At 38.6% G+C, this 19664-nt stretch overlaps 2 protein-coding genes across 3 annotated transcripts in view; one reads left to right on the forward strand and one right to left on the reverse strand.

Annotated features, from left to right (window-relative positions):
* Nucleotides 1-563, forward strand: part of LOC125239191 (zinc finger protein 791-like) — a 36205-nt gene extending 35642 nt beyond the window's left edge. Inside the window, exon 12 of the mRNA XM_048146710.1 lies at nt 233-563. Within this exon, the coding sequence (XP_048002667.1) occupies nt 233-418 (186 nt within the window). The 3' untranslated portion in view covers nt 419-563. The remainder of the gene's footprint in view (nt 1-232) is intronic.
* A 763-nt stretch (nt 564-1326) lies between these two features.
* Nucleotides 1327-17969, reverse strand: LOC125239320 (zinc finger protein with KRAB and SCAN domains 7-like). Of its 2 annotated transcripts, XM_048146864.1 has the most exons (13): nt 17852-17969; nt 17132-17241; nt 15780-15911; nt 13737-14915; nt 12705-12832; nt 10303-10377; nt 9666-9795; nt 8927-9042; nt 6764-6857; nt 5251-5400; nt 3184-3285; nt 2464-2562; nt 1327-1716 (listed from the first exon to the last, which is right to left on the reverse strand). In XM_048146864.1, exons 3-13 carry the CDS (start codon nt 15804-15806, stop codon nt 1591-1593), a joined length of 2226 nt encoding a protein of 741 aa, XP_048002821.1. In that variant the 5' UTR covers nt 15807-15911; nt 17132-17241; nt 17852-17969; the 3' UTR covers nt 1327-1590. The 2 variants fall into 2 exon arrangements, with proteins under 2 accessions (XP_048002821.1, XP_048002822.1); XM_048146865.1 differs by lacking the exon at nt 5251-5400.
* Between the last annotated feature and the right edge of the window lie 1695 nt (nt 17970-19664).

The following is a 19664-nucleotide window of genomic DNA, read 5'->3' on the forward strand; positions in this document are numbered from 1 at the left end:
TATAAGTATTTGTATATTATATACAATATATCGTTGTCTGAGTACTCACAACACGTCGTCTTGAGCTTACCGTGGGACTCAGTCGATCTGTGTAAGAATGTCCTATAATATTTATTTATTTAAGTATGTATATCGTCGCTTAGCACTCACAGTATATAATCTTGGCTAGGTTGATCTGTGTAAGATGTCCCTCGATATTTATTTGTTTATTTATTTATTCTTTCTTATCCAGGTGCACTTGGGCATTCGCAAGAACTCCGTTTGCGACATTTGCGGGCGCGTGTTCTCAACAAAGTTCGCGATGATTATGCACGTGCGCACTGTGCACAATGGCGAGCCGTGGCCGAAACGTGCCCCCAGGAAGAAACAAACAACTATAAAACACGCTCAGGATGAAGATATAAACGTATATCCTTGAAGAGATCACAGGATGAACATATGGAGGAGTTTTGAATGATTCACGGTTATCTTCATTAGACCATAAATTAAATATAACAAGATCATACCATCCCATACATTAAAATGCGACCGCCTAAGACCGCGCTTACACTCCATCACACATAGATGGCGCCACAAAAAAAATGTCTTGTAGCTTTCGATTATACTTGTAGATGGCGTTAAGTGTCATTTTTGACATAGATTTACGGATCGGAATTGACACTTAATGGCATTTTTTGTGGCGCCATCTATGTGTGGTGGAGTGTAAGCGCGTTCGTAGGCGGTCGCTCGATATGTGTCGCTCCGTAACGAGGAGCATTTTCATTGAGCACGCGCGATTCTGATGGTCTTCTTGGTGATTGAGCTATCTTCGACAATTTTGCGTGAGTGACCCGATTTTACATGTTTAATTTGTTATTTTAAAATTAAAAATTAATAGTAACACTTTGTTTTATTTAGTTCTTTTCTGTATTTCTTCGGGAGATAATGCCAAGTTATTTAACTCTTTAACTATTCTGACGTTTGTTCTAGTCATTCGATTTTGAACTGTAGTTCTTATGGTAGATGCGTTTTTGTTTTAACTATGATGGCATTTTTTTACCGCTACCTATTAAAGGGTTAATACTATATGTGAGTGCGTTTAGTAAAACATCCCACTTTGTCGATTACCAATAAGGAGAGATTTACTTGTTTCTTTAAATGGATAAACTGACAAAGCGGCTTTATAGAAATCGACAAAGTGGGACGTTTTCTCGTGCACACTCACATATGTTCAGGCACAATAAAGCACTGTGCACCTACGTAGGCGGCACTGATACTATCCGATCGCGCACTACCAAATATCAATATTTTTTGTAAATTAATTACTAAAGTAATAAAACTAGTATGTAACTTCAGTGCATTAAATTTATTGAAGAACTCCTGATGACACCTTTATCACACCTCGGACACTGGCGATCAAATATATGAAAGAGGCGCGTTCCTAGCACACATTCTAAGCTCGTGTAGGTGAACGCGTACTATGCTTGTATGAGTGAAATTACAGATCGACTTTTCGCGTTTTTTACAGGCGGTAACTGTGAGGTAACCGAGAGGGGGTGTGCGGCACAGCGGGGAGCGGGAGTGGCCATACTGTACGATAGTACTCTTTGTTTAAACTGTGGTTTGGTTGTGCGTGGCGCCGTGCATGGCGGCGGCGTGCAGGCGCGCGGCGCTCGGCGACGACAGCCAGCGGCGGCACACCGCGCAGCGAGCGTACTGCTTCTGGCCCAGGTGTACCTACACACACGACATTAAAGCGTTTAGGTTTTACATGTTTCGCAGGTGAAGGGGGTTTTACATCTTTCACAGCGAGCGTACTGCTTCTAGCCTAGGAGTATCTGCAACCGATAATTAAGTGTTTGGTTAGGTTTTACATCCTTTGCAGCCGTAGGGGGTTTTACATCTTTCGCAATGGTTTGGTGTTACACCTTTATTCGCAGTGATTTGGTTTTATATATTTCGCAGCAAGCGTACTGCTTTTGCCCCAGATGTGCCTGCCGCAACGATAATTCAAAGCGTTCAGGTTTTACATATTTAGCAGTGATTTGGTTTTCAGGGTTCATTCATGTTGTACGTTGTACAGTCGTCATCGCCAATGGCGACTGTAGTTATGTGACTTCTGAGTTACATACTTCACAGTTGTAGGTTTATTCACAATAGGCTAGTTTCCTACTAGTCAAATCAGCTTCTTTTTAAGAACTGTCAAAACGATTTGCTAATATGGAATTACTATGAAATACTGAGGAGTGACGTCACGGTCAATTCATTTACTTTATATCTTTCTCTTTGACTTATTAAATAGAAATTATGTTTAAACATAACCACTGTCCATATATTTCTTCTACAATTATGTGGTGTGGTATTTCCTGCACTGTATAAAATATTTTATTTCAAGTATAGGAAACTAGCCTATTGTATGGTTTATCAGTTTATCTCCTTCTCGGCACTATGCCTATTACATGGCGACCGTGACAGGTTACTTACGGTTTTCTTGTGCCTTGCGAGGTTGTTGGCGTTGAGGAAGGCGCGCGGACATCGCGAGCATTGGTACGGGCGCTCGCCTGTGTGTGTGCGGATGTGAGCCTACACACACACACACACACACATTCAAGATTAGTTCACAGAATAGTACATTACCCTCTAAAGACCCACAATTGCCAATCAAAGAACCAATACCGTTAGAAAAGGGAGTAGATTTTTTTTTAAATCGAACGAAGCAAAACAAAAGCAATTCTATTTCGTTTGTACTGTATGCCATCTGCAATTCTCCTTCAATTGATCAAAGGTTAACTGGAAGAGATCCCTTAAAGGGATAAGGTCGCCTTTGTACTAGTGATAAGCTCTTCTTGTGTGTTGTATTATTTTTTTGGTACAATAAAGTGTTTTACTACTACTTAACTTGTACTTTGTACTAGTATTAAGACATTGAACACCAAGCGGTTACGATACAAGTGCGGAAAAGAGGAAGTTCGAAACAAGTTGCGATAAATTAAAACACGACCGAAGGAAGTGTTTTAAATCGACCGGAGTTACGAATTTCCTTTTCGCACGTGTATCGTACGACGCTTTACAGTACATTTGGTTACTTTCATTTTTAACATAGTTGCGTAATGATCTCATTACCTAACATGTGCTGTAAATTGTCTTTATGTTATGTAATAATGATCTTTCGCAATTGACAATAAAAGCCTGTATTGAAAGTACCTGCAGCGAGTGGTTAACGGCGAAGCTTTTCGGGCAGCGCGTGCAGGCGTAGGGTTTCTCTCCCGTGTGCGAGCGCTGGTGGTACGACAGGGCGGCTGCGGACTGGAGGAAAAAAGGTGAGCTACGTAAACCGTTGCGAATAGATAGACAGACATACGTGGCGAGGGACTTTGTTATTATTAACATCTAAATACATATATAAAAGAAGAAACTGACTGACTGACATATGAACGCACAGCCGATACCGCTGATTCTAGAGATTTTTTTAATACTACGTCGGTGGCAAACAAGCACACGGTCCGCCTGATGGAAAGCGGTCACCGTCACCTATGGAAGTGTGCAACTCGAGGAGTGTCACGTGCGCGTTGCCAATCCATTAGAAACTTGTACACTCCTTTTTGCTGTGTTAAGTACACAGCAAAAAAAGAGACTGAGGTACGTTTTTTTCTTAGACTTTATCCGTCTATACGGAGTTACATGTCTTTGGTACAATAAAGCTTATACATACAAACAAACTCTTGGAAACGCTCTGAGAAATGCCCTTTTACGGTTCACGCCGATCGCGAAGAACTATTTTTTTAGTTTATTTAGAGAACAAACAGCCATTTACAACTACGATTTACAAAAATATATATAAATCTAGGCCTTGAGTTTCCTACATTACTGGGTAATTAAATTCAAGAATGAGATACATCTTAAAAAATCTACTTAATGAAAAAATGGTACAGTTAATAAGGCAACAGTAATTTCCGAACCTTGTTCTTGAAACTGGACAAATTATGAGTAAAAATATCAATATTATTAATCGAATTGTTATAAAAGTTATAAGTGCGCCTACAAACATGCATGGCCCGCCGCAGACAAACATGCATGGCCCGAACCAGAAACTACAAAAAACGAATAGCAATTAAAATAATTGTATTATGTATAGAGAACACAGTTCAGATAAGAAAGCACATCAAATATTTTATATTTTATGTTGTGTAGGTAAATTACATATTTAATGATATTGAGATTCATATTATCTTTTTCTTCTGTGACAATTTGATATGTTTTCTCTGAAGAAGAACGACGTATTATTAAGCAATAATATAATTTATTGAAATTAATTTCCATAGAGTACCTAGTCTGTTCATATTCTTTGATGAATACTTTTGCATGTTAAATTGTATCTTGTTATTTAATGCATGTTAGTTATAAGATGTAATGTTTTGAAAAGAAGTTGCCCGCCGAGTTTCTTGCCGGTCCCATAGTGGATACCCCCCTCCCAACTGAGGGGGGACTGAAATCTTCTCGAGGCTGAGGCGTAGGGTTAGAGCCGGCGTAGCTTTATTTGACGTTCATATGCGCATTGTAATATGCCTACTTGAAAAATAAATATTTCATTTTCATTTTCAAAGAAAGAGTTTTTAGCATACTGTGTGCTACAGCAGGAAAGAGCGAAAGTAGGTTTAGACCGTGAGATGAGCATTTCTTTTTTTTTGCCAATAAAAAAAATTTGATAGTTTTAGGGAATTTTAGGTCAATTACCGGGGTAGACGACCGGTCTGGCTCAGTTGGTAGTGACCCTGCCTGCTAAGCCGCGGTTCTGGGTTCGAATCCCGGTAAGGGCATTTATTTGTGTGATGAGCACAGATATTTGTTCATGAGTCATGGATGTTTTCTATGTACATGAGTATGTATTTATCTATTTAAGTACGTATATCGTCGCTTAGCACCCATAGCAATACAAGCTTTGCTTAGTTTGGGGCTAAGTTGATCTGTATTAAGGTGTCCCCAATATTTATATATTTATAATTGTACTCAGAATCACGAGTACTTTCAATCTCACTGGGAGAAAAAGTGTCCCAGAACTTCCATACATTTTTGTTACTTTCCTCTTTTGTTACCCCATACAACATGTACGGAAAATGGTAACAAAATAAGAAAAAATCCTATGGGACAATTTTTTTAACTACTAGAATTGGAAAAGGTAGTAATTCTGAGTAGAAATAGCATTTTTTTTTTTCAAAAATATCACACTTCATAAAAGTGGCAAAAATAAAGAAATGCTCAGATAATACTTACGTGGTACTTCCTCCCGCAGTGCTCGCACATGGCGGGTTTGTCTCGGGGGCGGACACGGCGCGTGGTGGCGCGCGCGCGGGGCGGGGCGGCGGCGTGCGCGCGCGACACGTGCGCCTCCAGATACCGCGCTGATGAGAACCAGGCGGGACACTGCGAGAGGATTAACCCTTAAATGCATGATTTTTTCTTTTAACGAGATATTAATATATGTGATCTGATAGACAATGGTTTTCTGACTCTGGGAAAAATAATTAAAAAAATATTAAAGATCGATTTTTATACTAAATCAGTGTTATAAGTTAAATAGGCCAAATCTTATTTATATAAATATATCGTAATTGGTAAGTTTTGTTAAAAAAAATGCTACTATTATAAACGTACACTATTTGTGAAACCTTTATGATAAAATGTTTAAACATAAACTAATTACTAACTCCGAAAAAATCAACCTAAATCACATACTAAAAATCGCCATCGTCCTGTTTTTCACACTTTTCCGCCATTTCATCTAAATCCTTAAATAATAAATAGTAAATCGTTATATTATTTAATTTATTTAATTGTATATTAAACAATCATAAATAATGAATAATAATTAAATTCGGGTTAATAATTAATTCCCAATTTCGGGTTGGGAGGTCAGATGGCAGTCGCTTTCGTAAAAACTAGTGCCTACGCCAAATCTTGGGATTAGTTGTCAAAGCAGACCCCAGGCTCCCATGAGCCGTGGCAAATGCCGGGATAACGCAAAGAGGATGATGATGAAATAATGAATAATAATTAAGTAATAAATGTGATTTTGGATAACTAGCTATCGAGCTACGGGCCATCAAATATATGATGCATATATACATCACCATGCATTTAAGGGTTAATAGATTACATACTGCCCAGTACAGAAGGAAATGTCTCACATGTGGCGCCATCTATGTGTGGTGGAATGTATGCTAGGCTTGTGTCGTTCACGAACTATGAACTGTTAGGAATAAAATCCCATCAATGACCGAAATGAACTGAATCTTTACTTGGTCTGTGAATCGGTCTTTGCTCATTTAGTTCAGTATGGGATCGGCGAGCGCGAACGGTTTGGATCGAGAACGAATGTGTGACTGCGCCGACCGAGAGCGAGAGCTACTTAGCAGAGCAACAAAAAAAGTCAAGTTTTCATATTAAACTTCGGTTACTTACAACCTTTCGGCCCGGAATGTTACTATCTGTGGACTATTCGTACCATTTTGACACTATTCGGTCCCATTCGTTCTGATCTTTCCGACCGCAGTGGTCGCTGGTCTGGCTGAACTAAATGAGCAAAAGACCTAAAAGAGCGAACTAGTTCGTGGGAGCGATTGAACGAGATCGGAGCGCTCCGATCAACGAACGAAACGGCACAAGCCTAATGTATGCGCGTTCTTAGGCGGTCGCATTTTAATGTATGGGATGTTATGCTAATCTTATATTCAATCTATGACAATAGTGAACCGTTACCTGCATTATACGAGAATGTAAGACATACCATGTGGCACTGCGCTGGCGTGTCGGCATGCAGTTTTCGGTGACACAGCAACGCCTCATCTGACTCAAAACCGTCTCCACACGAAGAGCAAAAACTGTAACAAAAAAAAAAATTGGACATGAAACAAAAAGAAATGAAAGAACATTTTATGAACATCTGAAAAAAAAATAATTGGACATTCTTTCATACTACGGCTTAACAACGCTGGTGTGAGTACTCAGATAAGGATAAATAGAATAAGGTACAGCGGGGCAAATCTCGACTGGGGGGCAATTGTAACTAGTCCATTTTTTTCATTATTACACTATCATGTTGAGTTCTACATGTATCCATTGAACACACCTACCATATATAACCGGTGGACACTTTATTTAATACTACAAATATTGTAAAACATGGAAAAATGGACCAGTTACATTTGCCCCCCAGTCGAGATTTGCCCCGCTGTACCTTATACAAAGACTTATACATATACAGAGTGTGGATTTAATACGATTCGCCCATTTAAAAAAAAAGCCATTAAAAAAACCCATCTACCTATTAAAAAAAAAATTGTTATAGGCTTCTTATACTCAGTTCAACCTTACTTGTCCAACCATGTAAACGAACACTGCTGGAAAACATTATCTCTCTTTTCTCTGGAATTGCACATTAATCATCACTTAAAATGTTATTATACACTTAAATAAACTCACAAAGTATTGAAATCAATCAAAAAACCACTGAAAAATATCATTTCTAAAACGATTTTCATCAATAATTATAATTACGAACGGATGACATTAAAAACTCCTGACATTACGAAGTCTAGATTGTCTATGAGTCGTAATGTTGGGATGACAACTTATCGTTATGAACGATCGATATTAACGTTTGAGTTTGTATAGCTTGGAAAAAATGCGTTGATATTAACTGCAATAATTTATCAGATTTATTAACCGACTTCGTTACGTTTTATTTCCTACCTCTTTAAAGTCGCCGTCAATAGAATTTGTGAACAATGTAAACAAACCTTGTAGTCAAAATGACTTTAATTTTCATTCTAACTCATCAGATACTGGGTGTTATTTAATCAATTCATATCAAATTGTGATCCTCAACCTTTGAAATAATAAAATTGTGCTAAAATATTGATATTTTGTATAATGGTTTGTTTACATTGTTGGCAATTTCTATTGACAGCGATTTTACAATGAATATTTTACTATCAGTATATTTTTTGTTGTATCAATGTTAATGTCAGGTACTATAAAATGAATAATGTACTAGCCTTTTCCATATGATTGTTGCAAATGTGACGAAACCTAAATAAATTTTGGTTTTTACATAGATGTTGTGTGACGTAAAATTGAAAATCCTCTGATGACGTTAGCAGCGTTTATTTACAAATTATCGTTAATACATCATTTTATCGACATTTCCAATCACTAGTAATTGTCTTTGATCATATTTGACGTTTCGTTTGTTTACATCAGGTTTACATGATAGGACAAGTAAAGATGAACCGACTGTAGGTCCGATACTAATCGTTATTAAGATATTCACCCGTATACACACGCTGTATACAGAAAACATCCATGACTCACGGACAAATATCTGTGCTCATCGCACAAATATCTGCCCTTACCGGGATCCGCCAAGTATCAGCTGGCGGCCCTGGATGCGATAGAGCATCGGGCGCATAGGCTCTTCGGCGTTGACCCTACTATTAAGGCTAAATTGCAGACCCTAGAACATCGCCGTCGAGTCGCTTGTCTGTCGATAGTGGTTTAATAGTGTCTGTTTCTGGGGAGTGCGCTCAAGAACTGCACGACCTAATTCCTCCTTCTCCTTTCCATCTTCGGACGTCCACGCGAGGGGAACGAATGCACCCGTATGTGGTTAGTGTTCCATTTATCCGCACAAAACGATTTGCCTCATCCTTTGTAATGCGGACTGCAAAGGAATGGAATGCGCTCCCAGCATCGGTGTTCCCAGAAAAATACGACCTCGGTCTCTTTAAACGTAGAGTGAATAGGCTATTACTGAATCGGTGAGCTCCATCTTAGACTCTGTCTTCACTTCCCATCAGGTGTGACTAGGGTCAATCGCTGATCAGTTCATAATAATAATAATTAAAAAAAATCGAACTCAGGACCGTGGTTATAAATGTGTGAGAGTTACCGTAGGTCTGTGCAGGCGGTGCCAGCCTCCTTGTGCCGCAGAAACGCCGGCGCGTTGAGAAACTGTATGCGGCACGTGAAACAGTACCACTCCACACAACCCTCACTGTTCGTTACCTAAAGACAAAATACATTTCATAATCAATGTTGTTGTGACGAAGCCCCGCATTGCGGGGCTTCACGCCGAAGTTTCGTGATACTCCTAAAATCTGTTGTATGAGCCGCAGGCAGGGCCCATGAAACATATTAATAGAGAGCTAAATCACGTCTTGATGCCTACACCGCATATGTGTGGCAAAGCCCCGCAGTGCGGGCCACACGCTGAGTGCTATATGTGAATCTGAAAACTGTAAATGTAAATCTGAAAACAACCTTAACTCATGGTGGGGTAAATGCGGCTCACGTTTGTGTGACGAAGCCCCGCAGCGCGGGGCTTCACGCCAGTGTTGTATGAAACTCCTAAATTCTGAATAGGGAGTTGGCTCACGTGTGGATGCCTGCGGTGCATGTGTTGTCTAAGCCCCAGAGCCCCCACGTAACATCTGAATACAGAGTTGAGTCACGTGGGTGCCTTGTCTACACGTGTATGTGTGACGAAGCCCCGCACAGCGGGGCCACTCGTGTCTTAATCTGAATACAAGATTAACTCACGGTGGGGTGACTGCGGCTCACGTTTTACGACGCCCCGCAGTGCGGGTTTTATATGACACTCCTAAAATCTGAATATCGAGTTGACTCACATCTGGGTGCCGGCGGTGCATGTGTTGTCTAAGCCCCAGGGCTCCCACGAATGGGGCCCCGCAGTGCGGGCACCACACGCACGCGGCCGGGTGCTGCAAGCGTATGTGCGACAGATGTGTCGACACTTTACTGTGACATAGAAAAACACAAATATTATCAATCACTATTAATATATTCGTACAATCACCGGTAATCTTATTTCTAAAGCCATCAAAGAGTGTCAGATATTTATGCAGCCTTTTTTTTAACCCCCGACGCAAAAACAATTTGTCTGTCTGTCTGTGGCGTAGCTTTCGAACGGATGAACCGATTTAGAGTAGTTTTTTTTTAATTGGAAAGCTGAATTAGTCGGGAGTGATCTTAGCCATGTTTGGTCAAAACTGGTCCACTATTCCTTTGAACTACAGTATGGGGTTCTTCAAAAAGGAGTGTACAAGTTTCTAATGGGTCGGCTACGCGCACGTGACACCCCTTGAGTTGCAGGCGTCCATAGGTTACGGTGACCGCTTTCCATCAGGCGGGCCGTATACCTGTTTGCCACCGACGTGGTATTAAAAAAAAAACTATGTCGGGATTTTTTCAAAATTTAAATTTTGTATCGTGGTTATTCAATTTTAATATGAATTATGAACTCACCCGAATTGTTCGCCGCAGTATTGGCACGAGAACGTCTTGCCAGCGTGCCAGTGGTAATGCGCCTCAGCGCGCTCTCTGTAAGAATCCGTACTAATATTATAAATGGCAAAGTGTGTGTGTCTGTTTGTTTGTCCGTCCTTCACGGCAAAACGAAGCGACGAATTGACGTGATTTTTTAAGTGGAGATAGTTGAAGGGATGGAAAGTGACATAGGCTACTTTTTGTCTCTTTCTAACGCGAGCGAATAAATAAATAAATAAATATTATAGGACATTCTTACACAGATTGACTGAGGCCCACGGTAAGCTCAAGAAGGCTTGTGTTGTGGGTACTCAGACAACGATATATATAATATATAAATACTTATATACATAGAAAACATCCATGACTCGGGAACAAATATCTGTGCTCATCACACAAATAAATGCCCTTATCGGGATTCGAACCCAGGACCGCGGCGTAGCAGGCAGGGTCACTACCGACTGCGCCAGACCGGTCGTCAAAGCGAAGCCGCGGGCAAAAGCTAGTATAACCATAGAGGAAATAAGTAAGGGAAGAGTTGTAACTCCATACATCAGTAAATGCGAGTTATTTGTAGTGACATCTATCGTCATTCACTCGTCAATCACGCGCCAACTAGCGTAAATTATCAGTACTGCTACTTGTCAATAGACGTCACGACGAACAAAAAGTCTATTGCTCAACAATTTTTAGCTAATATTACAATAGTATTAATCAGTACTTTGCTTTCAATTACTTCAGCTTAAAATATAAGGTGTAAACTGTTTTAATATTACATTTTTGGCAGACGCAATAGTGTCGGCACCTACTGTCGAGTAGCAGTACTGATAATTTACGCTAGTTGGCGCGTGATTGACGAGTGAATGACGATAGATGTCACTACAAATAACTCGCATTTACTGATGTATGGAGTTACAACTCTTCCCTTACTTATTCCTCTATGGTATAACACAAAATCAGGCCTACGTCACTTGCTCGCGGTCGCGCGTTAAGTACCTACACGTTAGCCGTTCATCCGAATGAACAAGTGGCCGAGGGGCAAATTTATTTTTTAACGATGCAAAAACGACGGAGTGTTATAACTTTGTCGTGTCTGTTTGCTTGTGTGTGTTTGTGGCATCGTAAATCCCGAAAAGGTCAACCGATTTTGATTTTTTTTTATTAAAAGCTGAATTAGAGGGAAGAGTTCATAGAAATGTTTCATGGGAAATCGGTTCACTCTGTCAGGTTTTTTTTTAATTTTGTGGTTAGGTTATTGAATAACTCGAATAACAGTAAGAGTTAAGACACTACTTTCTTAGAAAAATTAATTGTAATTGACAAAGTCAACTGAAATCAATACAAACAGATTGCAATAAGCATATCGTCACTACTTTTAAAAAATCTCGTATCTCACGCTGCTCCTCAAAGTTAAAACGCAGTAAGTCTATATGCATTCCATACATACTTACAACAATTTTCTTTTCATTGACAGACGAAGATACAAGTTTTTTTAAAAGTACTGACGATATTTACAAAGGCGGGAAATCATACAGTTGCGAAAGATGTAAAACTCACCTGGTCCTAGCGACGACCTCGCAGCGTGTACAATACAACAGTACTTGTACCGGTGTGTATCGGAGTGGCGGCGGCGGCGCGCCTCGGACTTGTGTGCCAGATATAAGCAAACCATACTGTTGCGAAAGCTGTAAAACTCACCTGGTCCTAGCGACGACCTCGCAGCGAGTGCAACAGTACTTGTACCGGTGCGCCTCGGACTTGTGTGCCAGATATAAGCAAACCATACTGTTGCGAAAGCTGTAACACTCACCTGGTCCTAGCGACGACCTCGTAGCGAGTGCAACAATACTTGTACCGGCGCGCCTCGGACTTGTGTGCCAGATATAAGCAAACCATACTGTTGCGAAAGCTGTAAAACTCACCTGGTCCTAGCGACGACCTCGCAGCGCGTGCAACAGTACTTGTACCGGTGCGCCTCGGACTTGTGTGCCAGATATACGCCCCTACAAAGCAAACCATACAGTTGCGAAAGCTGTAAAACTCACCTGGTCCTAGCGACGACTTCGCAGCGCGTGCAACAGTACTTGTACCGGCGCGCCTCGGACTTGTGTGCCAGATATAAGCAAACCACACAGTTGCGAAAGATGTAAAACTCACCTGGTCCTAGCGACGACTTCGCAGCGAGTGCAACAGTACTTATACCGGCGCGCCTCGGACTTGTGTGCCAGATATAAGCAAACCATACTGTTGCGAAAGCTGTAAAACTCACCTGGTCCTAGCGACGACCTCGCAGCGTGTACAACAGTACTTGTACCGGCGCGCCTCGGACTTGTGTGCCAGATATAAGCAAACCATACTGTTGCGAAAGCTGTAAAACTCACCTGGTCCTAGCGACGACTTCGCAGCGCGTGCAACAGTACTTGTACCGGTGTGTATCGGAGTGGCGGCGGCGGCGCGCCTCGGACTTGTGCCGCGAGCGGCAGATATCGCACGCGAATGGCCCGTAACTCTGAAACGTGGACCACTATCGAATTTCCTATCTTCCGCACTTGTATCAAAATGTACTATTTCTTTAATCACTAACGCAAACAACTAGGGAACTCAAATTTTTTTATTGAATATTTTTTGATTTGTTCTTTTTTTTCAAGTAGTCACTACTATATATAAATTATAAATTGAAATAGATATCATCAAGAAAAAACGACAAGGCCCTCTGGTGGCCGAGCCAGGAATCACCAGTGGCCACCAGTGGGCCTTGTCATTTTTTCTTTCGTGTACCTATGATATCTATTTCAATTTATCACTAACGAAAACGTTCAATGTTTTGTATCTATGGCGTGTAAAACTACCCCTGTGGCCTATTTGCTGAATAAATTATTTGTAATTTAAGTCGACTTTCGTAAGATATATACAGGATAACACATACTACAAATTACACTATTAAAATTATACTAGACTTAGAAAACTAAAACTAAACCTATATAAAAAAATAAATAATAAGTTTTTTGCAAAAAAAGTCATTTTTGGCACAAGCTTTTATCGCCGACTGTACCTTTCTTTCAACAGTCATCTACTGCTTTCCGAGATCTTTCTAAAAACCCCTTACTCGATGGGGATACGACGTTTCATAACAGAGTTCCTATGACCACCTTTCTGCTGCATCATCAGATCAGCTCCATGATACCATAATATTGCATTGTCACGTGATTTATACATGAGCAAAATTTCAGCTCAGTCGGAAACCGGGAAGTGGGTCAAATTTAGCTTTTACGTTTTGAATATGAATATGAATACGCGTCTCGGAGAGCAGTAGATGACTGTTGAAAGATAAGTACAGTCGGCGATAAAAGCTTGTGCCAAAAATGATTTTTTTTGCAAAAAAACTTTTATCAATTTCCGTAAATATCACTCACCGGTTGATGTACTTTTAGATGGTTCTCATACGTCGCCACAGTCTTGAATCCTTTCGCACAATCCACGCATTTGTACGGAGCGATCACATACAGCGTTCCTTCTCTCTTCTTCTGCAACTCTTCCAACTGCTCTTCTCTGCTTAGCTCGAAGATTCTAAAGTTAAAGTCCGCTCCGAACTTGATAAACTCTTTCGATAGTTCTGATTTAATATTATCATCTATAGGAAGTTCTGGCTTGATTATTATTGGTTTAGTAGAAATATTATCGTTGGAATCTTCTGTTTTTATAGTTATGTTACATTTATTATTCGTTTTTGAATCTTTGGTATCTTGTTTACCTTCTTTATTAAGAAGTTTAAGTTTCAAAAGATTTTTAACCGGTTTGATTTTCTTATTCTTAGTTTTAATATCGCGTTCTTTGAAGGTAACATTCTTATCCTTAGTTGTGTTAGGTATTATCTCTCTAAGTAAAGAATCTTCATCTGCTTTCTTAGAAATGACATGTTTTTTCGTAAATTCAAGATCAGTGCTTTCAATTAAGAATTTCTCGTCTAAATAATCGTGGTCTAGAATAAAATTGTTGAAAGTGTCGACTAGATTTGAATCATTATCGTTTACATCATTAGCAATCATTGAAACATCATTGTATGTTATATCTGGTGGTAGATCATTAATGTTTGCTTTGAGCACCTCTTCTGCATCACGAAACGTGCTATTAGTATCTTCATTTTTTAAAGCAATAAGATTTACTTTCTCAGAATTTTTAGTATAAACTTTCCCTTTAAAAGTTTTGTTAATAAGATCTCCAATATCATGACTTATATTTTTACTGATGTCACTTAAATCATTATTGATTTTTCCTCTGAACAATTCCTCGACACTAAAGCTTTTAGCTCTGTCTATGCAAGGGCTTCCATAGTTCATGTCCAATTCATTATCAATTAAATCTAAATCTACGTCATCGTTTAACGTTTTTGTTATTTCCTCGAAATCGTCTAGGACATCTGTAAGTCTGTCTGTCTCATCTTTATCGATAGTTTTGGGATCTTGTTGGTTGGATTTCTTTACGTCGCTATCTTCGTGTACAATGTGGATAATTTTTGAGTTTATGTCGATTGTGAAGTTAAGAAGGAGCTTATTTGATACTCTGTCGACGTTGCGAACTATATTCGTAGTGAGCTGAAAATGTTGGTATGTGTTACCTGATTTCTTATCTGTTTATATGCATATTATATTACGGTCAGTGGTATAAGAGGTGATTTGAAAAATATTTCTGACTTTCAGCACTATTGTTTAACTAATAAAAAAAAATACATCAAAATATTTTTTCCTGAGTCATGGATGTTTTCTATGTATATATGTATGTATTTATCTGTCGCCTAACACCCATAGTACAAGCTTTGCTCAGTTTGGGGTAAGGTTGATCTGTGTAAGGTGTCCCCCAATATTTATTATTGTTTTTATTAAAACGATATGGTCTAAATAATGCATTCAAACTCAGAACATTTACGGTTTTTTTTTTCTTTTTTTTTATTATGGACTGATCAGCGATTGACCCTAGTCACACCTGATGGGAAGTGAAGAAAGAGTCTAAGATGGAGCTCGCCGATTCAGTAATAGCATTAATAGCCTCTTCACTCTTACTTTTAAGAGACCGAGGTCGAATGGAGGTGAAATATTAAAGTATTTTTTGTAAATTATGACAAAACTAGTACCTGTACAAGGATTAAGTACGTAAGCATCACAGTTTCATGGAAGTTTTACATTAAAAATAACATTTCCACCGACTGGGCTGTCAGAATCAATGCCTAGAGCTCTGTATCACACCTCGGACACAGGCGCTCGAATATATGAAAGAGGCGCGTTCTAAGCTCGTGTAGGTGAACGTGTACTATGCTTGTATGAGTGAGATATAACAGGTCGACTGGGGGTGGGCGGCACTTTTAGCGGGGAGAGGGAGTGGCCATACTGTACGATAGTACTCTTTATTATACTGTGTCTGTATTTCTACATTTTAGCTATAGCGTTCGGAAAGGGACTCACCCCGCAATGCTGTAGTATGTCGCCCATTATCCGGTGCGCGGCGCTGCTGCGCTCCTTGAAGCACCTGTATTTGGTGAGCAAACTGCCGCAGCAGCCGCAGACATGCTGCGGCAGCTTGTCTGTTTGTCACACCTGGAATTTAAGATGTCTAAATTGGCATTTTCGCGAAAAAACGAGCCCTTTCGATCCTACTAGGTAAAAAAAAACTTTCCTAATTTATCCACTTGGTTAACATTTTTGAAACACTTTGTATGTTGCATACTTTGGAAAGTATGCAAAATAATAGATAATTTCGGACCATTTTTTGTCTCTTGTTTTTTATGATCCTTAGTAGCAATAATATTTTAAATTATAAAATTTACCTGTCTTAGCAAAAATATGCCTCGTTATTGTTCTCGTGAAAATGCCCAAATGATAACAAGACTACTATGTGGACTAGAGTAGGTACTTTAATAACACAATAATGGTCTAGATCTACTCAAAATTTAAAATCTTTTTTATATATGTAAAGAGAAAATAACAAGTCTTACTGTTACTAGTCTTGTTACAAGTCTTAATTATTAGGTCGGACTGAAAACCAGCATTGCAGTAAAATTTATTTATTATTTAATAAGCAGGCATGCAGTTAAAAAACTGATATAGCCTGTATCCAGTGATCATTATGACAGTAATCATAGCCGAGTTGTAGATGTGATGCTTGTCAAGTCTATTTTTAAACTGATTTACTGCAACATTATGCTGACTCGCGGCCCTTTTTAATATCAAGCTGTTTGATATTGATATTATTTATTTCATAAAATTACATTACTTTATACATTAGTATGTTAATACAACGTGTTTTTTTTTAAGTTTTCCGTTAAATTCGACACGTAGCTAGGTTCATTATCAGGAACCATCCTGTATACCACTTTTAGTTAAATTCGCGAAAAAATTTTTTTCGTTATTTTCATACATAATAAATGAATTTATTAGTGTGAGAGACCCTTAAGAATAACATTCAAGCTAGTGTCAAGTGATTGACGGCGCATGTCAAAACAAATATCATTAAGAATTGGTAAAGGCTGTCACACACGTGTTCAGTAATTATCTTTATTTTTATAATAACTCGAGAACCGTAACAGTTAAGACGCTAGTTTCTTAGAGAAATTAATTGTATTTGATCTAAAGAACCTTGCCTTAAAGTTAACGGAATTCAATAAAAACAGAGTGTATATAAGAATTAATGTGATATTAAATAAAGCCTTTCTATGTCTATGTCTATGTTTTTAGTGCGGACATATAAATACTATAATTCTTAAAATTTTGACTCTAAATCTGACACTAACAGAATGAATAGAGTGTATAATACTTACCGGCAGGCCGGTAACACACTCATAAGTGTCCTTCAGTACACCAACAAGCTTGTACAGTTTGGTGTCCGTAGCGAGACATGCCCGGCATGCGACTAGGTCCGCCTCCAAGCCTGTTTTATCAGGAAAAATAAAATAATACAAAATACATGTAATAATGTATGTAATTTCTTTATTTTAGTAAGACTTACCAATGTAACAAATTAAATTGTGCATGAACCTAAATTTATAAAATGTAAATAAGGTTTTTGAATAGTAAAATGTTTTAATAAAATTGTTAATTAGGATAATAGTCAGGGCTCGGATACCAGTTAAATTTATCAAACCGTTATCATGTACTTGCGGCGAAACCTTTAAATTCCGTTTTTGCTCGAAAATAAAGAGAAAGAAAAAAAAAACCGCTATTTTGAAACCGTGAACGTGCGTCTCGCCGCTCGTCAAAGAAACCGGTTTATTTCGGTTGAAATAAAGTTCTCATAACGTTCGCGTTCTTTTCAAAGTTCGGAGTAAAATCGAAATAAACCGGTTTTGACTGGTAAAAAATAGACCGGTTCCGAGCTTTGATGATAGTTGTAACTATAACTTAATATGATATATTCTGACGACAAAAAAATATTAATTTTTATCAATAAATGCATCTTATCTTATCTTTTTGTTCTTATTGTACCTCATAAAATTGATTCTTGTAACTAAATACTATACAATAAAGGAAAGAATAATTACCAGGAGACACCTCTGAAAACCCTGCGTTATAGTGATCGGTAAACATCTTGATTTCCTTCATTTTGTTGTTTTAAAAACTTGTTATTGATTTTTATAACCAACAATACACATTCAGTTTTCAATATACCCGTAAGTTTTATTCATTTGATTTTAACTGCGATAACTTTGACCAACCCTAAGGTATTATATTCTTTAAAAAATAGGTAGATTCTAGAATTATAATATTGAATTATTAATTTATTAAACAATATTATCATTGGAGGGCAGTGACCTAATTTTCAGATATTCCTTTCTGTCAATTTGACGTTCTTAACATTGCCAGTAAAGAATTTGTTAAGTGGTCTCTTCAAACCAGACCAAAATTCATCCAGTACGCCCGTCTGTTACAGGATGCCATTCGAGAAGCCTTAGGCTCCCCACAGACAGTCTTAAAAATTCATAATCTTAAAAAAAACTTGTATGCAATCTGACAGTTCAAACTGACACTGACAAGACACTGACAGATCTGAACTGTCAGATTGCATACAAGTTTTTTTTAAGATTATGAATTTTTAAGACTGTCTGTGGGGAGCCTTAATCGAAGAATAAACGCTAAACAACTCCATACTAAAATACCTTATTTTATTACGGTATTTTACGGTACCTACAATTTAATAAATGGAGGGAAAAAAATCCATTGACGATCCTGGGGGGACACCTACTTCTATTACAATCCAGAACCCTCCTTCTCCCGCTGCATTTGTGACTGTTCGCAATAATGAGCTTGATATCGAGCCTAAGAATAAATCCTTATCCCGCATCCCCATTAGCGATCTTAAGATAAGAGTGATGTCAAGCTCTCGTCCTCATCTCTCTCAGGCTGGTACAAGTGCCAAGATCGCTAGTCCTAATATAATGGTGGGAATTCCTCTTAAGAATTCCTTTTCTAGTTTACCGCAGATAGTCTCCCAGGAATCACAGGACTCTGAGTTGCCTCTTGGCCAAACTCTGGATTTGAAAGATGAATTGGACAGTAATACCTTCCCAACCCAGCACCCAAAGACAAAAACTAATTCAACAATTAGTGTAAAAGTGAAAAAGATGCTACAGGGACAGGAAGTAAAACTGCCGATGGACTCGGACGATGATACCGATAACTACAAAAGTGAAGATGATGAGCGATTGATGGATGTGTCCAGACAATCTACTAAAAGACAAAGGGAAGACGAAAACGGGAGTACAGATGAAGATCGAGGTTGGAATTCTATAGAAAAAAAAAGGAAAAAAGAAAGGAATACCCCAAAGATCCCAACGGATAATGATGCAGCTTGCCTTCAAGTACATGTCTCTAGTAAGGACATTTTGCCGAAACAGTTTGCCATGGCCCGTCTACTTAAAGAATTTAACATTTCAGGCATCTGTGGCGTAAAGTACGTTAACCCTTATAAAGTTCGGATAGATTTTGATAAAAAAGAAAACATGAATAAATTATTTAGTTGCGACAAAATTTTTGATAAAGGTTGGGATGTTCAAAATTTAATGGAGTCTGGATTGAGTTATGGTATTATTCGAAATGTAGATCTTGATGTGACTGATGAAGATATATTAAAACTAGTGTGTTGTAGTGAAAAGGTAATTTCTGCCAAAAGATTAAATCAAAGGGATAAAAATGATGGTCATTGGTGTCCCAGTGAAGTGGTTCGTCTCTCTTTTAAATGTACAAAGTTGCCCGGCTTCGTGCATGTAGATGGTCTACGGATTAAAGTTGACCCTTACGTGCATCCTGTTATTCGCTGCTATAAATGCTGGAATTTTGGGCATAGCATGAGAAACT

This window comes from Leguminivora glycinivorella, chromosome 25 (genome assembly GCF_023078275.1).
Source record: "Leguminivora glycinivorella isolate SPB_JAAS2020 chromosome 25, LegGlyc_1.1, whole genome shotgun sequence".
In the NCBI taxonomy this organism is placed as follows: Eukaryota; Metazoa; Arthropoda; class Insecta; order Lepidoptera; family Tortricidae; genus Leguminivora; species Leguminivora glycinivorella.